The sequence below is a fragment of the Mustela erminea genome, chromosome 9, assembly GCF_009829155.1.
Source record: "Mustela erminea isolate mMusErm1 chromosome 9, mMusErm1.Pri, whole genome shotgun sequence".
Classification (NCBI taxonomy): Eukaryota; Metazoa; Chordata; class Mammalia; order Carnivora; family Mustelidae; genus Mustela; species Mustela erminea.
The window spans coordinates 19,445,238-19,467,951 of NC_045622.1; the positions used below are offsets into that span (position 1 = coordinate 19,445,238).

Here is a 22,714-nt window from a genome sequence, read left to right on the forward strand (position 1 = left end):
CTGATTACCTACCAAAGAACTTCATTCACCCATGAAATCAGCCTGAGATCAGAATTATACACGTCTGGATCTCTACAGGGGCAGAAGCCACCAGTGGGCAGGTAACGCAGAGTGGGAACGAGGGACTGATATCAGAAGATAAACAAAAGTGGGAGGGAGCCACCAGAGGCAACCGGTTGGAAAGTAATACCCAATACGAGTGAGAGTGCCCTGCGTCTGGGGACCAGCATTAACTTGGAGACTGGTTGAAAGCACTCCAAAAGAGCAAAGGATCGCGGGGGGAAATTGTGGAAATCGGGGCGGCTAGGGACAGGGGCTTAAGTCTCTGGTCCCAGGACAGCCTCCCCGGCGCTGAGGCAGAGAGAGTGTGGCTGAGCAACCAGCTCTTGGTCCCGAAGCTGCCAGCACACCAGGGAATGCGTGGGTTCTGGCTCCTGTGTGGGGATGGGAGCCACGCCGGTCAGCAGAACGCACGAGCCCTACTACAAAGCCTGAGATTCACACGCAAGTTACTCATACTCCCCTGACAGAATTACAAAATCCCGGCTCTTTGACCCACGCCTTTGTTTCAAAGCCTAAGCCGTGCGTCGCAAACTCTCCCCTGACAGAGGTGTGCAAAAGCCCAGCCTGGTGCACTTGGATCTGTGCCCCGTTTTCAGTGCCTGAGTCGCGCGCGCGACCAATAGCCGCCCCTGAAAGAGGCCCGCGCAAGCCGGGCTCTCTTACACCCAGCAAGACCAGGCACTCCCAGCCCAGGCCAGCGGCAAACTCTCAGGGTGCAATTGCTGCTTGGAACCTCTCTGGCGGTCGGGAGCTCCCAGAGACTCCACTGCCTTGGCTTTGGGTACAAGCAATAGATCCTGCGTCCCCAGGGTCTGCAACTTTCAACCTGCTCTGCCAGTGGCCAAGGGGGAACTTATTTAGGCTCTACACCCAGAGTGAGGCGTCTCTCTGAGAGGGAGATCAGGGTGCGATTTGTTTTCATCCAAAACTACAAAAACCATCAAAGGCGGTAAAGGTGAGAGAAAAAAAAGTGAACAAACATAGAAACCGCCAGAGAACCAAAACCTGAAAAAAAACAGTTTCTTCAGAGCCCACCCCCTAGCGGGGGCTGTAGGACTCAACTCAGGAAACTTCATTGACTGGCAACCCACGTGGCAGGCCACTCCCCCAGAAAATAATCCAAAAGAAAAAAAAAAAGAGGAAAAAAATAAAGGACTACAAGAGAACAACCACTACTTCATAGGAAAACTTTTACTGTTCACTGACTCCCACTATTCTGGTTTATTTATTTATTTTTTTTACACATAGATAATTCTTTGAACGTATTTACCATCACAGCGAGCTGTACAGTACATCAAATTCCATAATACCCTTCTAACCTGAACTTTTGATACATACACCTATGCTTTTCTTTTGCATTTTTATTTTTTGAAGTCCTCTTTTTTATTTAAGTTTAGTTTAGCCTAGTTTATTCCTTTTTTATTTTATCCTTTAATATTCATATAGAGTTAAGCTTCAAAGTATTGCCCTTTCCCCAATCAATAATACCCCTATAGATAAACCAATTTGTAATCCCCTTTATCTTAGGAAAGTTGAGTCCTTTAACAAATATATCAAGATACATCCATGAAGAATCAACACAAACATCCTCGCACACACAGAATTTATAAGAACTCTCCCATCTTCTTCTTCCACTAGTGTTTCTGTGTTTTTGTGATAGCATATATATCTTACACTTGGGGTTCTTTTTGATGAGGTTATTCCTTTATTTGCATATATATATATATTTTTTTTTCTCTTGCAATACACTTGTATCAGTCTTCTTCTCTCTTTTTATTTGTCTACTCATAAATCTTACCTTGAGGACCATCTGGGCTGAACCTTCTCTTTCATCTTCCCTTTCTTTCCTGTCTCTCTCTCTCTCTTTTCTTTTTCGTTTTCTTTTCCTTTTCTTTTGTCTCTCGTTTGGGTGGGGAATCCTGATTGCTCAGAAGTGTTCCAGGGTGCACCTTGACTGCACCACAGATGATACATCCAGCTACATCTGTTCAGTCATCTCCCACCAAAATGACTAGGAGGAGGAATGCCCAACAGAAGAACAATACAGAGGATGGACCTTCTGCAACAGAGCTAACGGCTATCAACATAGACAATATGTCAGAAAGAGAATTCAGGCTAACAATTATCCAGGCAATAGCTAGGTTGGAGAAAGCCACGGATGACCAAACAGAATTGATTAGGGCTGACCTGAAAGCAACCAGAAGGATGTTCACAATGTTAGGGCGGAGCTTAAAGCTACCAGGGAGGAGGTTCACAATGCTCTCAATGAGCTTCCAATCTAATCTAAACTCTCTCAAAGCTAGGGTAACGGAGACAGAAGATAGAATTAGTGATCTGGAAGACAAACAGATAGAGAGAAAGCATCAGCAGGAAGGATGGAACAAACAGCCTAGAAACCACGAACACAGAATCAGGGAAATAAATGATGCCATGAAGCGTTCCAACGTCAGAATTATTGGAATCCCTGAAGGGGAGGAGAAAGAAGGAAGTCTAGAAGATATAGTGGAACAAGTCCTTCATGAAAATTTTCCCGATCTCACGAATGGAACCAGCCTTCATGGACTAGAGGCCGAATGGTCTCCACCCAAGATGATACATTCCAAAAAAAACATCACGACACCTGATAGTCAAATTGAGGAATTATAATTGTAGGTGTAATCCCTTGAAAGCCGCCAGGGCAAAGAGGCTCCTTACTTACAGAGGGAAGCCCATCAGAATAACGTCAGACCTGTCCACAGAGACCTGACAAGTCAGAAGAGGCTGGCAAGATATCTTCAGGCCACTAAATGAGAAGAACATGCAGCCAAGAATACTTTATCCAGCAAGACTGACATTCAAAATGGATGGAGAGATAAAGACTATTCAAGACCGGCAAGGCTTAAAAGACTATGCAACCACCAAGCCGACACTGCAGGAAATATTAAGGGGGGTTCTATAAAAGAGTAAAAATCCCAACAATAGCATTGGACAGAAATATAGAGACAGTCTACACAAAGAAAGACTTCAAAGGTAACTCGATGTCAGTAAAAACGTATCTATCAGTAATCACTCTCAATGTGAATGGCCTTAATGCACACATAAAATTGTACACGGTTGCAGATTGGACAAAACTGACAGGACCCATCCATATGCTGTCTACAAGAGACCCATTTTGAACCTAAAGATACACCCAGACTGAAAGGGAAGGGATGGAGAAGCATCGTTCATGCCAATGGGCCTCAACAGAAGGCTGTTATAGCGATTCTCATATCAGATAAATTAGACTTTAAACTAAAGACTGTAGTCAGAGATACAGAAGGACACTACATAATCCTTAAAGAAACTATCCACCGAGATGATCTAACAATTGTAAATATCTATGCTCCCAATATGGGAGCAGCCAATTACCTAAGAAAACTGTTAATCAAGATAAAGAGTCATATTGATATGAATACACTAATCGTAGGAGATCTTAACACGCCTCTCTCAGAAATAGATCATCGAAGCGAAAATCAATAAAGAAAAAAGAGCATTGAATGACACATTGGACCAGATGGACCTCATAGATACATACAGAACATTCCACCCTAAAACAACAGAATACTCATTCTTCTCAAGGACACATGGAACCTTCTCCAGAATAGACCACATACTGGATCACAAATCAGGACTCAACCAATACCAAAAGACTGAGATTATTCCCTGCACATTCTCAGATCACAATGCTTTGAAACTGGAGCTCAATCACAAGGAAAAGTTCAGAAAGAACTCAAACACCTGGAAGCTAAAGACCACCTTGCTTAAGAATGCTTGGCTCAACTAGGAGATCAAAGAGGAACTGAAACAATTCATAGAACCAATGAGAATGAAGACACTTCGGTCCCAAACCTATGGGATACAGCAAAGGCGGTCCTAAGGGGGAAATACATAGCCATCCAAGCCTCCCTCCAAAAAATTTAAAAATCCAGAATACACCAGCTGTCTCTACACCTTAAAGAACTGGAGAATCAACAGCAAATCAAACCAACTCCACACATAAGAAGGGAAATCATCAAGATTAGAGCTGAGATCAATGAGGTAGAAACCAGAGATACAGTAGAATGTATCAATGAAACTAGAAGCTGGTTTTTTGAAAGAATCAATAAGATAGATAAACCATTGGCCACACTAATCCAAAAGAAAAGAGAGAAAGCCCAAATTCATAAAATTATGAATGAAAAGGGAGAGATCACAACGAACACCAAGGAAGTAGAAACAATCATCAGAAGTTATTATAAGTTATATGACAATAAGCTTAGCAACCTAGATGAAATGGATGCATTCCTGGAAAACTATCAAAATTGAACCAGGAATAAATCTACAACCTGAATAGACCCATATCTAATAACGAGATTGAAGCAGTGATCAAAACCTCCCAAAAAACAAGAGCCCAGGACCTGATGGATTCCCTGGGGAATTCTACCAAACTTTCAAAGAAGAAATAACACCTATTCTCCTGAAGCTGTTTCAAAAAATTGAAGCAGAAGGAAAACTTCCAGACTCTTTCTATGAAGCCAGCATTACCCTGATCCCCAAACCAAAGACCCTATCAAAAAGGAGAATTTTAGACCAATATCACTGATGAAAATGGATGCTAAGATTCTCAACAAGATCCTAGCCAACAGGATCTAACAGCACATTAAAAAGATTATCCATCATGACCAGGTGGGATTCATCCCTGGGCTACAAGGATGGTTCAACATTCACAAATCAATCAAGGTGATAGAACAAATTAATATGAGAAGAGAGAAGAACCACATGGTCCTCTCAATTGATGCAGAAAAAGCATTTGACAAAATCCAGCATCCGTTCCTGATTAAAACGCTTCAAAGTATAGGGATAGAGGGAACATTCCTGAACTTCATCAAATCTATCTATGAAAGACCCACAGCAAATATCATCCTCAATGGGAAAAAGCTTGCAGCCTTCCCGTTGAGAACAGGACAAGACAAGGATGCCCACTCTCACCACTCTTGTTCAACATAGTATTAGAAGTCCTAGCAACAGCCATCTGACAACAAAGAGAAATAAAAGGTATCCAAATTGGCAATGAAGAAGTCAAACTCTCTCTCTTCGCAGATGACATGATTCTTTATATGGAAAACCCAAAAGACTCCACCCCCAAACTACTAGAACTCATACAGCAATTCAGCAATGTGGCAGGATACAAAGTCAATGTGCAGAAACCAGTGGCTTTCTTATACACTAACAATGAAAATACAGAAAGGGCAATTAGAGAATCGATTCCATTTACTGTAGCACCAAGAACCATAAGATACCTGGGAATAAACCTAACCAAAGAGGTAAAGGATCTGTACTCAAGGAACTACAGAACACTCATGAAAGAAATTGAAGAAGACACAAAAAGATAGAAGACCATTCCATGCTCTTGGATCAGAAGAATAAACATTGTTAAAATGTCTATAATGCCTAGAGCAATCTATACTTTTAATGCCATTCCTATCAATATTCCACCGGTATTCTTCAAAGAGCTGGAGCAAATAGTCCAAAAATTTGTATGGAATCAGAAGAGACCCAGAATCGCTAAGGAAATGTTGAAAAACAAAAATAAAGCTGGGGGCATCACGTTACCTGATTTCAAACTTTATTACAAAGCTGTGATCACCAAGAGAGCATGGTACTGGCATCAGAACAGACACATAGACCACTGGAACAGAGTAGAGAGCCCAGATATGGACCCTCAACTCTATGGTCAAATAATCTTCTACAAAACAGGAAAAAATATACAGTGGAAAAAATACAGTCTCTTCAATAAATGGTGCTGGGAAAACTGGACAGCTAATGTAGAAGAATGAAACTCGACCATTCTCTTACACCGTACACAAAGATAAACTCAAAATGGATAAAAGACCTCAACGTGAGACAGGAATCCATCAGAATCCTAGAGGAGAACATAGGCAGTAATCTCTTCGATATCAGCCACAGCAACTTCTTTCAAGATATGTCTCCAAAGGCAAAGGAAACAAAAGCGAAAATAAACTTTTGGGACTTCATCAAAATCAAAAGCTTCTGCACAGCAAAGGAAACAGTCAAAAAAACAAAGAGGCAACCCACGGAATGGGAGAAGATATTTGCAAATGACAGTACAGATAAAAGTTTGATATCCAGGATCTATAATGAACTCCTCAAACTCAACACACACAGAACAGGCAAACATATCAAAAAATGGGAAGAAGATATGAACAGACACTTCTCCAATGAAGACATACAAATGGCTATCAGACACATGAAAAAATTTTCATCATCATTAGCCCTCAGGGAGATTCAAATTAAAACCACATTGAGATATCACCTTACACCAGTTAGAATGGCCAAAATTAACAAAACAGGAAACAACATGTGTTGGAGAGGATGTGGAGAAAGGGGAACCCTCTTACACTGTTGGTGGGAATGCAAGTTGGTGCAGCCACTTTGGAGAACAGTGTGGAGATTCATCAAGAAATTAAAAATAGAACTTCCCTATGACCCTGCCATTGCACTCCTGGGTATTTACCCCAACGATACAGATGTAGTGAAAAGAAGGGCCATCTATACCCCAATGTTTATAGCAGCAATGGCCACGGTCGCCAAACTATGGAATGAACCAAGATGCCCTTCAACAGACGAATGGATAAGGAAGATGTGGTCCATATACACTATGGAGTATTATGCCTCCATCAGAAAGGATGAATACCCAACTTTTGTAGCAACATGGATGGGACTGGAAGAGATTATGCTGAGTGAAATAAGTCAAGCAGAGAGAGTCAATGATCATATGGTTTCACTTATTTGTGGAGCATAACAAATATCATGGAGGACAAGGGGTGTTAGAGAGGAGAAGGGAGTTGGGGTAAATTGGAAGGGGAGGTGAATCATGAGAGCCTATGGACTCTGAAAAACAATCTGAGGGGTCTGAAGTGGCGGGTGGGTGGGAGGTTGGGGTACCAGGTGGTGGGTATTATAGAGGGCGCGGATTTCATGGAGCACTGGGTGTGGTGTAAATTAATGAATACTGTTTTACTGAAAATAATTTAATTAATAAAAAAAAGAATTGAACTTAATATATTTAATGATATATTATAAGAGCTCCCCTGATGTGAGTGTCTCATTTACCTTAAGTCATACTGTAATAAATCTGCTTCCAATTATTCCAGCTTTGGGGAAAAAATTAAAAATATATAAGAAAGGAGAATTAATTAGTATGGAACACTGGTGCCTGTAATAAAATATTTTCTTTAAATATTCCATTTAGCAGGTGGCATTGTTTTTGTGAGGACGTCACAAAAGCAAACATTACATCAAAATTCTGAATTCTTACCCTACACCTTTAATATCTAGTTTTATATAGCTCTGACTTTTGAATCAAGTAAGTATAGTACCTAGTTATGCATAAAATAAGATTTTCTTATGTAGGAAAAATGGTTCAGTTCACTACTTTAAAATTCTGGCCCCATTAACAGAAAGATACCCCGTCAGGGTTTGCCTTGGTCCTCTAAAACCAGCTATTCACAATGTGGGCTGTGAACCAACTGCACTGACTGGAAGCTTGTAAGAAATGCAGAATCTCAAACCCCACTTGGACCTGCTGGGCATGATCTACATTAAAAAAAAAAAAATCCTGGGGCGCCTAGGTGGCTCAGTGGATTAGAGCCTCTGCCTTCTGCTCAGGTCATGGTCCCAGGGTCCTGGGATCGAGCCCCACATTAGGCTCTCTGCTCAGCAGGCAGCCTGCCTCCCCCTCTCTTGCTGCCTGCCTCTCTGCCTGCTTGTGATCTCTGTCTGTCAAACAAATAAATAAAATCTTCAAAAAAAATCCTCAGGTGATCCTATGAAAAATCTTTATCATTAATTGATAAAACCAGAATTGATGAAGAATCTCTAGAACAAACGGGGGAATGCTAAAGATAAGTACTTCTTTTCTCAAAAGCTTGTACCCTGAGACATGGAAATCCTCAAGAGGATTTATCCCCATGTTGCTTGGTGCCTGGCATGCCTGAAACTAGGAGCAACCTTCAGAGCTCAGTGATGAGAACCACTCAGGGGCCCTTGGCGGAAGAGGAATTTGCTACCCTGAAGCCAGAGAAATGCAAACTGAAGACCTACAGTCAGAGGCACTGACTTATGACCTCAAAGACTATGATTCACTAACTCCTGTGATCGAATAAGAAATCTCTAATAAAAATCTCTCCGGATGAATTGAGAGATTTGGGGCAGTTGATGAATAAAAAGGTTTGAGAATACTTTCTAAAGATTTAGGAGCCACTAAGAAAAGAATTAAAAAAAAAAAAGCATCAGATATGAGGATAGAGGGGAGACAGTGATCATGATTTAAGTGAAGTGATGGCATATGTCATAGAATAGTGGAGATAACACTAGAAATCGATCATCTGGAAATAGAAGATGTGTGAATTATTTAGAGCTGTGGAGGTAACCTTCAGAAGAAGACATGAAAGACAATCTGTTTATCAGAGCTATACAGAGATTAAGTTGTCCCTCAAGGAAAAGACTGAGTGTAGGGAGGATGATTCAGGAAGTATGGCTTTGTCATTATAATCATGCTTAGATTTTTACAGTCATAAGTTTTATGATGACTTGATGATCAAACATGTGGGGAAATCCTGGATAAATAAACACTCAAATATGTTCTAAGTCTGACTGTAAAGCAACAACCCACAGACCTCTATCTCACAAGCACATAATGAGAGCTTATGCCTCTCACCTGTATGAAATGATGAACTAGCTCTGTACTGTGTTTATGGGGAGAAACGGAAATATTGGGCTTGATGTAAAAACTTCTCTGATGAGCACTGGGTGTTCTATGTGACTAATGAATCGTTGAACACTACCTCAAAAACTAATGATGTGTTATATGTTGGCTAACTGAACATAATAAAAAAAAAAGAATAAACCAAAATTTCACACACACAAAAAATTTCTCTGAGTTGAGACTGGTTGGATTCCAGAAAGAATCATGTTTCCCGATCCTATAAGTAGATTTTAAATGGACACAGATGCTAAGAGAAAGGAGTATAGCGCATGAGGGACAGCACATTAAAATATGTATCTTGAGTTTTCAGATTCCACTATTATGAGCTCTTGAGAATCATACTCTCCAGGATAGACCTTGTAGCTGAGTTGATATTTTCCAAAAATTCTAAGAGAACCCTCAATACAGCCAAATGATCCCACCAGTACTTACTCTATTTTGCCTTAAGATATTGGTTATCTCAGTTTAAATGTTATATCCAGGGCTCATTTAGTAGCAAGAACAATCAGAGAATAGTTGGGGCCAGAAGTAAGCTGACCCTGTAAGTTTGAATCGTCCCTAAAGGATTCATAGTAGGAAAATGGAAAGTACATTGTGTCTTGTTTTATGCAAGTTTCAAAATGGTCAAATGCTGAAATTCTGGGAAGACATATGGATTGTCTCAGGGCTAATGTAGCTATTATTGTTCCTCAATACATCTCTCTTAATTTTAGAGGAAAATTGGTCATGATCTTCCTTTGTTAGACTTGTTAGGAACTTCTCATGGGGTTATGGCAATATCTAGCAGGTGTTTTTATCCAGTCCCAAGTTAAAGTATCCCAAGTAATGCTGTTTTATGAGAAAAACATGAAATCTGGTTAGTAGAAGTCAATGAAAATAGAACTTTTAAATCTTACATCTGTGACTGTTTTCCCTAATTTTCTATTTATCCTTTTTTTTTCTTTAATTTTTTATGTAAATTCAGTTTTGTTAACAGATAGTGTATTACTAGTTTCAGGGGTAGAATTTAGTGATTTATATTGCCTATAACCATGCCCAGTGCTCATCACATCATGTGCCCTCATTAATGCCCATCACCCACTTACCCCATCCCCCCACCTACCTCCCCTCCAGCCACTCGATTTATTTCCTATGATTGAGAGTCTCTTATGGTTTACCTCCCTCTCTGATTTCATCTTGTTTGATTTTTCCTTCCCTTCCCCTATTTTATCTGTTTTGCTTCTTAAATTCCACATATGAGTGAAATCATATTGATTACATGTAGAAATGATAATATTTTAGGTACATTATTAAATAAAATATGTCATTGAAATAATGTCACCTCTTTTTAACTTTTTTTTCTTTTTAACTTTTTTAATGTATCTATTAGTAAGCTTACAATTATATATATGGCTCATATATGTGGCACCCATCATATTTCTGTTATCCTTTTTGGGACATCAGTTCAGAAAATTCCTTTAGGGTAGGTTTATAAAGTTCCATGAATTTTTAAACTTTTAAATAGCTTGGAGTGTAATCCACTGAAACACTAACAAAATCTAATACTTTCTTGTTTTCAATCCATAATTTAACAAGAACAATAAATCTCACTTATGTGGCACTAGCAAACACTTGAAAACCAATAGGGAAAAAGAAAAATTCTGATTGTTTCTTTTCCCAAAGATTGATACTCATGGGATGAGGCACTAGTGGGAGACGATAATCATAACTTGTTCCTAATTGGACTCTTGGCATCCCTACCTAGTATAAAAAAATCAATGTATGAACTAACCTGTGTAAAAGGGAATTGGCTTCAGTAGAGATGAGGATCAAATTATTGCCCCAAATTATTGCCATGAAGGCTTTTAATCCAAGGCCCCCTCGGCACCATGAAGTCTTGCAAGATTAGCACTCAGAACTATCTGCCAGCATCATTAGAGATATTTTCCCTTCAGAGGGATGAAGGAGAAAATTATACATGGCTGCAGTTTGGGGGAGCAAGAGGGATATGTCTAAACATGTCTTGGTCTGTAACCTTTAAAATTTTAGAAGTCTCTCCTCTAGCTCCCTCCCAGTGCACTGGAGCTTTCACTATTGGAGCCCTTAACTAAAGGGCCCTAACCAGTAAACAGATTTCACAGGACACAGAGAATAAATGAAATAAATAAATTTAAAAAAAGAGCTAAAACAATATGATGGGAGTCTACGAATGCTTTTTTGTGAAATAGCTAAATCATGTGATACTTGCTGGGAAATAAATAAGAAAACCTTTCTTTTTGTTACCAGATGATATAAATCTTTGAATGACAAGGAAATTGGCTTGGACTTTATTTGAAGACTATGTAAAATATTGATGATTTTAGGAAGTCAATGTTGAGTGAAAAATTTAAAATCTCTTTATTTTTGTATGTCTTAATGCCAGAAGGAGCAACAAGATGTGCTGAGGAAAAAAAAATTAAGTTTGGTCCTCATTAAAGGATGAAAATGTTGGTCAAATAAAAGATAAGACAGATCAAAACTCTAAAGATTAAAATTAAAATAACATTGACATTCTTAAGTTCTTACCAGGAGCCGGGAACTGTGCTCAGCATCTTGTAGGCATCATTTAAGTTAGTTTTCACTGGAGACAGATAATAGCATTTTTGTTTTTCAGAGGGTCGTAGAGTGGATATAGTTATCCCAAAGTGGTACAGCAAATTTGGGGTTGAGTAGAGATTGCAATCCATCTTGTGTAACTTAATAGTCAAGACCTACTCGAATTAGAAAAACAGTGGAACTGGAAGAGGTGATAGGATGGTTTAATCCAATCACCCATCAGGCGCTTGAGTCCTTAAACAAAATCAGCTTGGAAAGTGGTTATTTAGGCTACCTTCAAACATTTCTGACGATAAGCTCAAGGTATTTCAGAGACTGTTATCTTTGTTGTGAAACCAAAAATTTCTCTCCAGAGTTTCAAGCAGTTTTATTTCATTCTTTTGGAGACATGGGCAGTTAAGTATGGTGCTTCCTAACTAAAGCAATCTGTTGAAGATTGAGGAACCTGCCATGTGCCACATGAATCTGTTTTGCTACAAAATATCTTGTTATTTGAGCCATTCTTAAAATGAAAAATTTCTAGATCATTCTTTCTGCAGTTTGCCAATTTTTCTGCTATCACATAAAGTATTGTACCCCCAACTAAAAACACGACTCCAACTGTTGCTTGAAAGATACATAAGATTAAGAATTTACATTTTCTAGACTGTTCCGTTTTCCTTTTTCTTTCTTTTTTTTTAAAAAAAAGATGTTATTTATTTACTTGAGAAAGAGCAAGTGAGAGAGAGCAGGAGCAGGGCAGGGGGTAGGCACAGAGGGAAAGGGAGAAGCAGACTGCTGCCATGCAGGAAGCCCGATGCAGGGCTTGACCCCAGGACCCCAGGGATCAGGATCTGAGCAAAAGGCAGACACTCAGCTGTTAAGCTGAGCCACTCAGTTTCCCTGAATCTACTCATTTTCTTTTCAAATCTAAACTAAAGTGACATTAATCTTTTTTTAAAAAAAACACGTCATATTCTAGATTAGTATAGGCTGAATAACCTAAAATTTCTAAGTGTATTTGCACACGTACTAGTAATCCACATCTTCACCACCTTGGAATTCTATAGAGAACAAAGGCAAAATACGTGACTTAAGAAAAGACCAGCATAAAAGTAACACCTAGAGTTTGTTTTAAAAAACCCTTCTTACATTTTGAGAATATGAATAATTTTCTGACCTCCACCACTTCAACCATGAAATCCAAATTGCTTAGACCAGTCATAGACCACTGTACCCCTGGTCACATAGGTGGAATGAATACATGGCCTCCATTTAAGCCATTATATTACACACTGGGATGACTAAATTAGAAGGGGGAATGGTTCCTTGTTCTGGGAAAAGCTGTTGAAATAGCAGCACGATGTCTGTCAAGCAGTTATGTTTCTGCTCATGGGGTGATAGGCCTAGAGGAAGAGAGCTGGGACATATAGAGGAGAGAGTCTCTAGTGGAAAGATATCAGGAGCTGTTCAGTCCTTCAGTTATTTTGAGTTGTAGTACTAGTAAGAAAAATACCTCAGAGTAGCATAATGAGTTTTTGCATACTTATGAATCGTATATTTACTCAGTATAGAAAACATATGCTATTCTGAATAAGTTGAAACTGTCATTTGACAAGCATGACATTAATATAATATACATATAGAACATAGGAGAAGAAAGAGTCCTCAGAAATAAAAGTAGTAATGTCCCTTCTGATTGACTTAAAAAATATAGAAATTGGTGTTTTCTCTTAACAAGTTAGGAAATATCTTAATTATGAGGTTCTTGAAGTCTATAATTCCTTCTGCAGTTCAACCAGAGTCACTGACTGATGAGCAGTAAAGACTCAAGATATTCCTGCTTTATGAATCTCCTCTAGTCAGGAACAAAATCATGATCTCCACGGAATTATTCTCCTCACATATACTCACACAAACACCTGTGTACACACTCAAATACACACACATCTACACAGAATTTCATTTTCTCTCTTTTAAACTTAGGATCTGTTATGGAGATAATGGACCCTGGAAATCACTCTACAGTGACCAAGTTCATCCTTGCTGGGCTAACAGAGAAACCAGAACTCCAGCTTCCCCTTTTCTTCCTCTTCCTAGGAATCTATGTGGTCACGGTGGTGGGGAACTTGGGCATGATCATGCTGATATGGCTCAGTGCCCACTTGCACACCCCCATGTACTACTTCCTCAGTAGCTTGTCTTTCATTGATCTCTGCCATTCCACTGTCATTACCCCCAAAATGTTGGTGAACTTTGTGACAGAGGTGAATGTCATCTCCTACCCTGAATGCATGACTCAGCTCTATTTCTTCCTTGTTTTTGCTATTGCAGAGTGTCACATGCTGGCTGTAATGGCTTATGACCGCTATGCTGCCATCTGTAATCCCCTGCTTTACAATGTCATCATGTCTTCTCACTTCTGCTTCTGGCTCACAGTAGGAGTTTATAGTTTGGGCATTATTGGATCTACAATCCACACGGGCTTCATGATGAGACTCCTTTTCTGCAAGAACAATGTGGTTAACCATTATTTCTGTGATCTCTTCCCACTCTTGGAGCTGTCCTGTTCCAACATCTACGTCAATGAATTACTGGTCCTAGTCTTGAGTGCATTTAACCTCTTGACTCCTGCCTTAACAATCCTTGCCTCCTACGTCTTCATCCTCTCCAGCATCCTCCGCATCCACTCCACTGAGGGCAGGTCCAAAGCCTTCAGCACCTGCAGCTCGCACATCACAGCTGTGGCTTTCTTCTATGGATCTTCTGCCTTCATGTACCTGCAGCCATCATCTGTGGGATCCATGGACCAAGGGAAAGTGTCCTCCGTGTTTTATACCACCATTGTGCCCATGCTGAACCCCCTGATCTATAGCCTGCGGAATAAGGATGTCAAATTTTCCCTGAAGAAAATTCTGGAGAGTAGAAAGTGTTCAGGAATAGAATCAATATCATGATGTCATGTCAGAAACAGTTTTTTAATTTGCTAATATATGTAACATGTTAAGTTTATTGTTCAAATGTTGGGAAATTCAATGACACTCTCCCATATAACACATCTCCTAAATTCTGCTCCAGGCCACTCCTTTGAGGCTTATTGGAGTGATTATGAGTGGAGAAATACTAAGAATAAAATCAAAGACTCTTGAGTATGAAAGGAACCTTAGTTTTATTTTTAATGATAACACAAATAATAAGAATGATGATGATGATAATGAAGATAATAATTGTAATTGTTACTGAGAGTTTATGAAATATCAACAAGTGTGCCCAGCACTTTAAGTGAATAACCTTATTTAATATTTACAGTATTCCCTCAGGGAAGGCCCTAGTATTATTTCTCTTTGAAAAATGAGGAAATAGAAGTTTATTTAGTTTGGTTAATTGCCCTGGTCCCAAACATAATAAATAATCAGCCTGAAAAAATTGACTCCAGGACCCACAATTTTATTCAGAGTAGTACTGTGGTCCTAGGTGCCTGTAGATAGGTCTAAGACATCCTGAGAATTTCCTTCTATACATACATCATTCCCAGTTCCCTATGTGACTGATGTTTTCCTAGAATTTCAATGCTATTTTCACTTTTATTTTATTTACTACAATGAAAACAATCAAAATCTTTCAAACCTGTACTGATCAAAGCCAGAAAATAGCAAATATGGAGACTCATTCTAGAATCTCATTCTCATCATAGAGTTTCAAGTTATTACACTTGAGGACAACATTTTTTTTTATAAAAGCAGTGCAAACAACTTTGTCTTATCTTTATACCAGTGATGCTGCAGCTGAGTATGAAGTAAATGCTACGGAAGCCAAATATCTTGCTCAGTTGTGTCGTATTCAGGCGGTTCCTCCTCTTTCGCCCAATAATTGAGAAAGAGTTGCCATTTCATGTCAGCTTTTTCTTTGAAACATCTCTTCTGTCCTTCCATATTTTGTTCTTCTGTTTTCGGGCCTTGAACATCTTGTAGGATGGATTTACATAATATTCTGGAACACTCAGTTGTCCTTTGTCTCTTCCCAGTTCAAACCCTCCACCTCATTGTTGTCAGGTCAATGGCCTGTGTGCTGATAGAACAAGTTGCAGTGTTTACCTATACTTTCAAAATCTAGGACAGAAAGATATATCTTTACCACCTTTGCATTCCATTATCTGTTCATTCAGTGATGTCAAGCATTCGTTTTCAAAAAGTCCTCACAGTTTTTATTTGACTTTTTCATCAGTCAAAAAAAAAAAAAAAAAAAGTGGAAGGGAAAATCACTAAAATGGCTTCAGTTGCAGCTCCTGTCTTAGGCATGAGTCCAAGTCCAGTGCTCTGCCCAACAGACACAACTGGGCTCACGCAGGACAAACAAAAAGAGTCCTGGTGGGTAGACCCTTGAATTACTGGAGCGACAGCTCTTATATAAAATACAGATTAAATGAAAGGTAATGGTCTCTTCAAGAAAGAGGGGAAAAATCTCTACAGACCAGAAGGTCATGTCATATTTTGGGTAATATGTAAAGCTACTAAAAGAGAGAAGTAGACAGAGGACATCTCATGAATCACCTCTGGATCACTACAAGACAACACTCTATTTTTTAAAAATTTTTAAAAGATTTTTATTTATTTATATCAGAGAGAGAGAGAGAGAGAGAGAGCACAAGTGGTGTGAGGTGATGGGCAAAGGGAGAGGAAGAAGCAGACTCCCCACTGAGCAGGGAGCTTGATGTGGGGCTCCGTCTCAGGACTTAGGGATCATGACCTGAGCTGAAGTCAGAAGCTTAACCAACTGAGCCAGGATCCCCCATAACTTCTTATTTTAGTGATGGGAGCTGCTAAATGTTTTAATTTAATTTAATTTAATTTTAAATATTTTATTTATTTAACAGAGATCACAAGTAGGTAGAGAGGCCGGTAGAGAGAGAGAGAGAAGCAGGCTCCCTACTGAGCAGAGAGCCTGATGCGGGGCTGGATCCCAGGACCCTGAGATAAACATATAAACCTGAGCCAAAGGAAGAGGCTTTAAGCCACTGAGCCACCCAGGCACCCCTTCTAAACGTTTTTTTTTTTTTTTAAAGATTTTATTTATTTATTTGACAGAGAGAAATCACAAGTAGATGGAGAGGCAGGCAGAGAGAGAGAGAGGGAAGCAGGCTCTCTGCTCGGCAGAGAGCCCGATGCGGGACCCGATCCCAGGACCCTGAGATCATGACCTGAGCCGAAGGCAGTGGATTAAACCACTGAGCCACCCAGGCGCCCCCTTCTAAACGTTTTTAAAGCAGAGACTGAAACAATTAGTTTTACATGTTAGTAGTATCACACTTAAGGTGTTGTGAAAGATGGGTAGGGAGACATTAAGCCTGAATCAAGACTCATCAGCAGCCATTTAATTGTTCTAAGAAAGAAACTGTATGCAGTGACAATGGAGCTAGAAGGAAGGAGTCTCTTAAGAGATTTTTGAAAAGTAGATTGTTCAGACATGGTTGAATCGAGGTGAGTCGAAGGTACAGGAGAGTATGAGGGTGAACACACAATTCTCATTTGGATTACTAGATAGGAGGATAGTAGAACTCTCAAGATGGTGCTCACTAACCCTAGGTAACAATTCACAGCAACACAACTGGGACATGTAAGCCTTGGTAACATCCCAACTTCCTGTCCCCTCATTTCTCTTTCTTTATATATGTATTCTCTCCTGAATCAGTACACATATCCTCCCAGAATGGAAAATGAGCTTCCATGAATCTCAATAATTTTCATTATTGTACAATCCTTTATAGAAAGATCTGTTCATACCCTTCCCATGTCTGACTTTAACCCAGTTCCAGCTCTCTTCCCACTTGCTTTATTCAGCACACTAAGGAAACAGTCTAAGTCTGCTCATCTGTAAGGTGGCTTTCTCAGCCCATAATATTCTCCCATAAAAATCCCAGAATCCTGCAGCCACTGCTGTTCCAAAGCTAAAAGAAGATTTGTGATGCGTGGACATGTGGGATCTTGCTTGCATCTGAAACAATTATAGTGGGAGGGATTTGCAATAAGAGATCATCTATCACTTAGTTCCTAAGGTGGTCCATAGTCCAGCCTGAGACTTGGTTAAAAATGCATAATCTTAAGCCATACACTATATTTACTATTTCAGAATCTGCATTTGAGTAAGTTCCCTGGGTTATTCCTGTACACATTAAAGTTTGAGAATCTTTTAGCAAATATTGATATCTGACATCAGACTTTAAAATTTTGATGTAATTGATACGGAGTGCACCCTAGGTATTGAGATTAAAAATAAAACTTTTGATGTTTTGAAATGTGCATCTAAAATGGGCATCTAATGTAACCCAACCTTAAACTCCTTTAAAGAGAATTAAACCTGATATATTTAGCCATATTTTAAGAATTTCCCTTCTCTTGTGAGCATCCAATTTACCTTGATTCATATTGATATGTTTTCAAATATTCCTGTTAGTGAAAAAACTGTGTGAAAACATATAAGAAAGAAAAAGCAATATGAAACAGAGATGCTTAATAATAAAATACTTTCTTTAAATGCACAAGTTAGCAAGTGAGATTATTAATAACAAAGACCACCTTAAAAAGCAAATATTATATCAATATTCTGAATTCTTGTCCCCTAACCTCAAAATTCAATTGTACATAGATTAGACTTTTGAATCAAGTAAGCATATGACCTACTTAAGCATAAAATAAACATATTTTGTGCAAGGAATTAATGATTCAATTCATTATTTTAAAATTTGTAACCCTATTCGGCATAAGATACCTTGTCAGTATCTTATCTTTAGATTCTCTAAATCCTGCTATTCACAGTGGGGACTATGAACCAAAAGCCCAGGCTAGGAGTTTGTAAGAAATACATAAGCTGAAATCCCACTCAGACCTGCTGGATCAGAATCTACATTAAAAAAAAAAAAATCCTCAGGTGATCCTATGAACAAATCTTTAGCGCTAATTGACAAATTCAGAATTGACCAAAGAGTCCCTCTGGAAGGACAAGTTAACATAACTGGAAATTGACAACTGCAACTGCTTCTTTTCTCAAGAGCTTGTTCCCTGAGACATGGAAATCCTCCAGAGTATTTGTCTCCAGGTCATTTGGTGCCTGGTATGCCTACATCTGAGACCAACCTTCAGAGCACAGTAATCTGAACCGTTCAGAGGAGGGGAGGAGTTTGCTATCCTGAAGCTGGAGAAACACAGATTGGAGACCTACAGTTAGAGATGCTGGCTGGTGACACAAGCCAGGTTTGAAGGGGGCTCTGAGACCAGTGGCTGTGCCTGCCCTCTCAGCACTTAAAGCAGCAGCAGTTCTTTCAGTTCTCCAAGAGAGCACTTGGAGCAGACTCCCAGCACCAAGAATGAGTGCATTCTCCTCTTGGCATTGAGGTTTCTAGGAAGAAGAAAGGTGAGTGTGCTCATCTCAGCCTGTGACCTGAGACCTACTAAAGTCTGGAAGTAATTACTTTGAAATTTAGGCAAAAATTCCTCAATATATGTATGGATTGACCAGTTCATAAAATGCTATTTCAACCCTTTTATAATGTGCCAAACATTGTGCTCTTGACTTGGGACACAAAGGAGAATACGTTTGATTTGGTCCATCATCGGACTTACAGTGTAGTGCAAGTCTGAAAATGTGCTGTTTGGAAATGGCAGTTTTCTGATAATTTCATTGAAAGGTCCAATCAATTATAAATAATTGGAGAAAGTTTCCATAATTACTTCAATTTAAATGAGATTTGAAAAGAAAAACAATATTTAACAGACAACAGAGAGACATAGGTTTGGTGGAGCCATTTCATGTGAAAAAATAGCAAATAAGGTCGACAGCTGAGAAGATATGACATATTCCAGAAACTGAAAGAAGCCAAGTGGTTTGTGGCAGAGGAAGAGGATACAAGAACTAAGGGTGGAGAGAGGCAAAAGAGTGGATTTTTGTACTTTATTACAAATTCAGTTAAGGAAATCTTTTCTCCAGTGCCTCCAGTGCCATCATCTGGTTTATGGTTGAGTGTAGTTTATCATTAGTAACAAATAGCTCATTCCATTTCTAATAACTCAAATGTTAGAATATTTTTCCTTACATTGGTTAAAGGGTATATTCTTACAATATTTCGAACATTTACACACAGGAAACTCTTCTCCCATTTGCTTTTATTAGGTTATATAAAGATGCCTGCAAGTGATCCCGTTTCTCTCAAGTATCTCCCAAACTCTTGACAGCTACTGAATGCCCTTTATCTTGTCAATGTCCCTCCTCAAAAAAGGACACTCAAAACTAATACAGAGCTATAGATAAAAGTGGAGCACAGAGCTTCCTAGCTTCATGCCACATGCTGAATATTTAATATTGATATGGCATAATGGGGTAAGTGGGTGAAACAGTTTGTGGCTGTTGGTGACCAGCTCAGAGGCTATCCACACTACCCCAACTAGTGGCTAAAACCCATACCTTAGCACCACTGTGATCATTTCATGACATTCCAATTCTGTAGCGCTTGAGTTAGGGGTGGGGAAGCTATGATATAGGTCTTATGTGGTCTATTATATAGGTCTTATTCATTATCATAGTCTAGCATTTTTATAAATGAAGTAAAAATCTCCCATTGCCTTTTAAAAAAATAATTTTATTTATTTACTAGAGAGAGAGAAAGAGAGAGAGAGAGCGCGCAAGCCTGAGCAAGGGGGTGGGGCAGGGAGCAGGGCAAAGGGAGAGGGAAAGCAGACTTCCCACTGAGCAGGGAGCCTGAGGCCAGACTTGATCCCAGGACCCCAGGATCATGACTCAAGCTGAAAGCATACACTTAACTGACTGAGCCACCCAGGCACCCCTCCCATCACCTTTTGTATCATCCCCTATTCTATGGACTATATTGATTTAATAAGAAATATGCTTATTTTATGTTTTCATAGGAGTCACCTTCATACCCCATATCTTGTATCTGAATAATTTTTTTTAAACTGACATTAGAAGTTAACAATTATTTTCTCTACCATATTTTAACTTGTTTATTTGGACTATTTTCAGTGTCTGGATTCATTGTCCTGGTGATCCTTTAGCTCAGTGCCTGGCATTTTGCTGTCTCCCAGTAATGATTGCTTAATTAAATAAAAAAAATAGAAAGTCCTGAAGCTCTCCATTTGAACCACTAAGCTGACTTTAATTTCTTAACCCAATGATTTCCAAACAATCACCAGAATTACTTTGATAGTTTTGTTTGTTTTCTTCTAGCTTTATTTTTAGAAAGTTCAGTTCTGTAAATTTTCTTACCCTCAGAAATTCCGATTCACAATGTCTAGGATAAGAGTAGAAATTCTGTATTAAACAAACAAACAAAATCTCTTCAGATGAAGTGAGAGAATTTTGGAAGTTATAAATAAAGAGTCTTGCGAATATTTTTAAAGATCCAAAAGTGATTAAGAAAACATCAAAAATAGAATCCAGCTACCAGATATAGGAATGAGGTAGAAGGTGGTAGTCACCTCTTTACCTTTTAAATAAAAAGGAATTCCACCTGTAATATGGGAAGTTTGTTTAATGTTCAAAGTTGATAATTCTAGAAATAGCAACATGAACAAATTATTTAGAGCTGTGGATGTAACCATTAGAAAAAATCTTATCAGGGTACCTGGGTGGCTCAGTCTGTTAGGATCTGTTTTCAGCTTACGTCATGATCCCAGGGTCCTGGGATAGAGTCTCTCTTGCTCCCTGCTCAGTGGGGAGTCTGCATCTCCTTCTTCCTCTGTCGCCCCCCACATTAGTTCTCTCTTTCTGCCTTTCTCTCGAACTACCTCTCTCTCTCTCTCAAATAAATGAATAAAATCTTTTTAAAACAAGAAAAGAAAGAAAGAAAAAAACTTTATCAGAGCTATCCTGCAGAAATTAGGTCATCTCTCAGAAACAGGACTAAGAGCACAGGGAGGGTGATTCAGGAACTTTTGTTTTTCATCATAATCATGTTTACATTCACCATTTTTTGTAAGTACTGTAATCTCCCTAGGTAGCTCTGATGAACCATATTGAGAAATCTCTGAACACTCTGGGTTCAAATATGTTCTTCTACATCTGGCTGTAGAGAAACCAGCCCACTGTACTCTGTGTTACCCACATCTTGTTACTATTTTCAGCTGTGCCACTTGCCTATATGAGGTTACAAGGTATGCTTGTGTCTGTATCATGTTCACACTGAACAACTGAAGTATGGACCTTGCCACAGAATTCCTCTGAAATAGGAGAAAGGAGTACAGAGGATGAAAGCTAGCACATTAAAAGGTGCTTGAGTTTCTAGAGTGCAATCTTGTAACCTACTGAGAATCAATATCTTAATTCTCTTTCAATATCAGACTAAGCTGATATTTTCTATAAATCTGTAAGATGACCGGAAGTAGCTAAAATGATCCTATTAGGAGCCTATTGATGTCTTAACATATTGATTATCTGTTTAGAAGTAATTACCTGGGAAATAAAATATGTTGATGTATCCCTATATTTGGGAGAGATATCTATATACAATTTAATCTTCTAATCCATGCATATGGTAAATTTCTGTCCTTATTAAGGCTTTCTGTCATTTCTTTCAAAATAATTTAAAAGATTACGTGTATAAACATTGCACACATTTTGTTAGATTTGATGTTAAGTATTGATAGCTACCTGTTGCTATTTTATGTGATGCTATTTTAAAATAATTGTTTCATTTGTTGCCTCTTTCAAAAAAAAATACACAGAAATAATAAATAGGTGGAAAATTATATGCTCTGCAAACACTAGCCAAAAATAAATGTCATGATAATGTATTAATATCAGACAATGGAGACTGTAACCAGGACACATTACTAAATATAAAGGGGGCCATTCCATAACAACACAGGTTTTAATTTAAGGCTTGAAGTAATAAATAGACAAATCAGAAACTTTGGTGGGAGACACTGACACACTTACCTGAACAACTATTAGAATAACAGACAAAAAAATCACTATGCATATGCAAAGTCTAAACAACATTGTTAGTAAAGTGGACATAATTGAAATGATATGCATCACAGGCCTCTCAAAAACAAACAACGTATTTTAAGATCCATTGGGAATACTTATAAAAACTGATTTTATGGGGCACCTGGGTAGCTCAGTCAGTTAAGCATCTAATTCCTGATTTTGGTTCAGGTCATGATCTCAGGGTCGTGAGATCAAGCCCTGTGTTGGGCTTCATGCTCAGCACTGAATCTGCTTGAGATTCTCCCCCTCTCCCTCTCCCCCTGCCCCTGTTCACCTGCTCTTTCTCTCTAAAATAAACAAATCTTTAAAAAAAGT

General features: G+C 38.8%; 1 protein-coding gene across 1 annotated transcript; it reads left to right on the forward strand.

The window, feature by feature from the left end:
• The first annotated feature begins 13,395 nt into the window (after window positions 1-13,395).
• On the forward strand, window positions 13,396-14,358 carry LOC116598789. Its single transcript, XM_032358112.1, has one exon. It carries the CDS (start codon window positions 13,396-13,398, stop codon window positions 14,356-14,358), a length of 963 nt encoding a protein of 320 aa, XP_032214003.1.
• The last annotated feature ends 8,356 nt before the right edge of the window (window positions 14,359-22,714 follow it).

Excerpts from the sequence above, each read along its gene's own strand:
- LOC116598789 (XM_032358112.1), top strand. The coding sequence starts at position 13,396 with ATGGAGATAATGGACCCTGGAAATCACTCTACAGTGACCAAGTTCATC.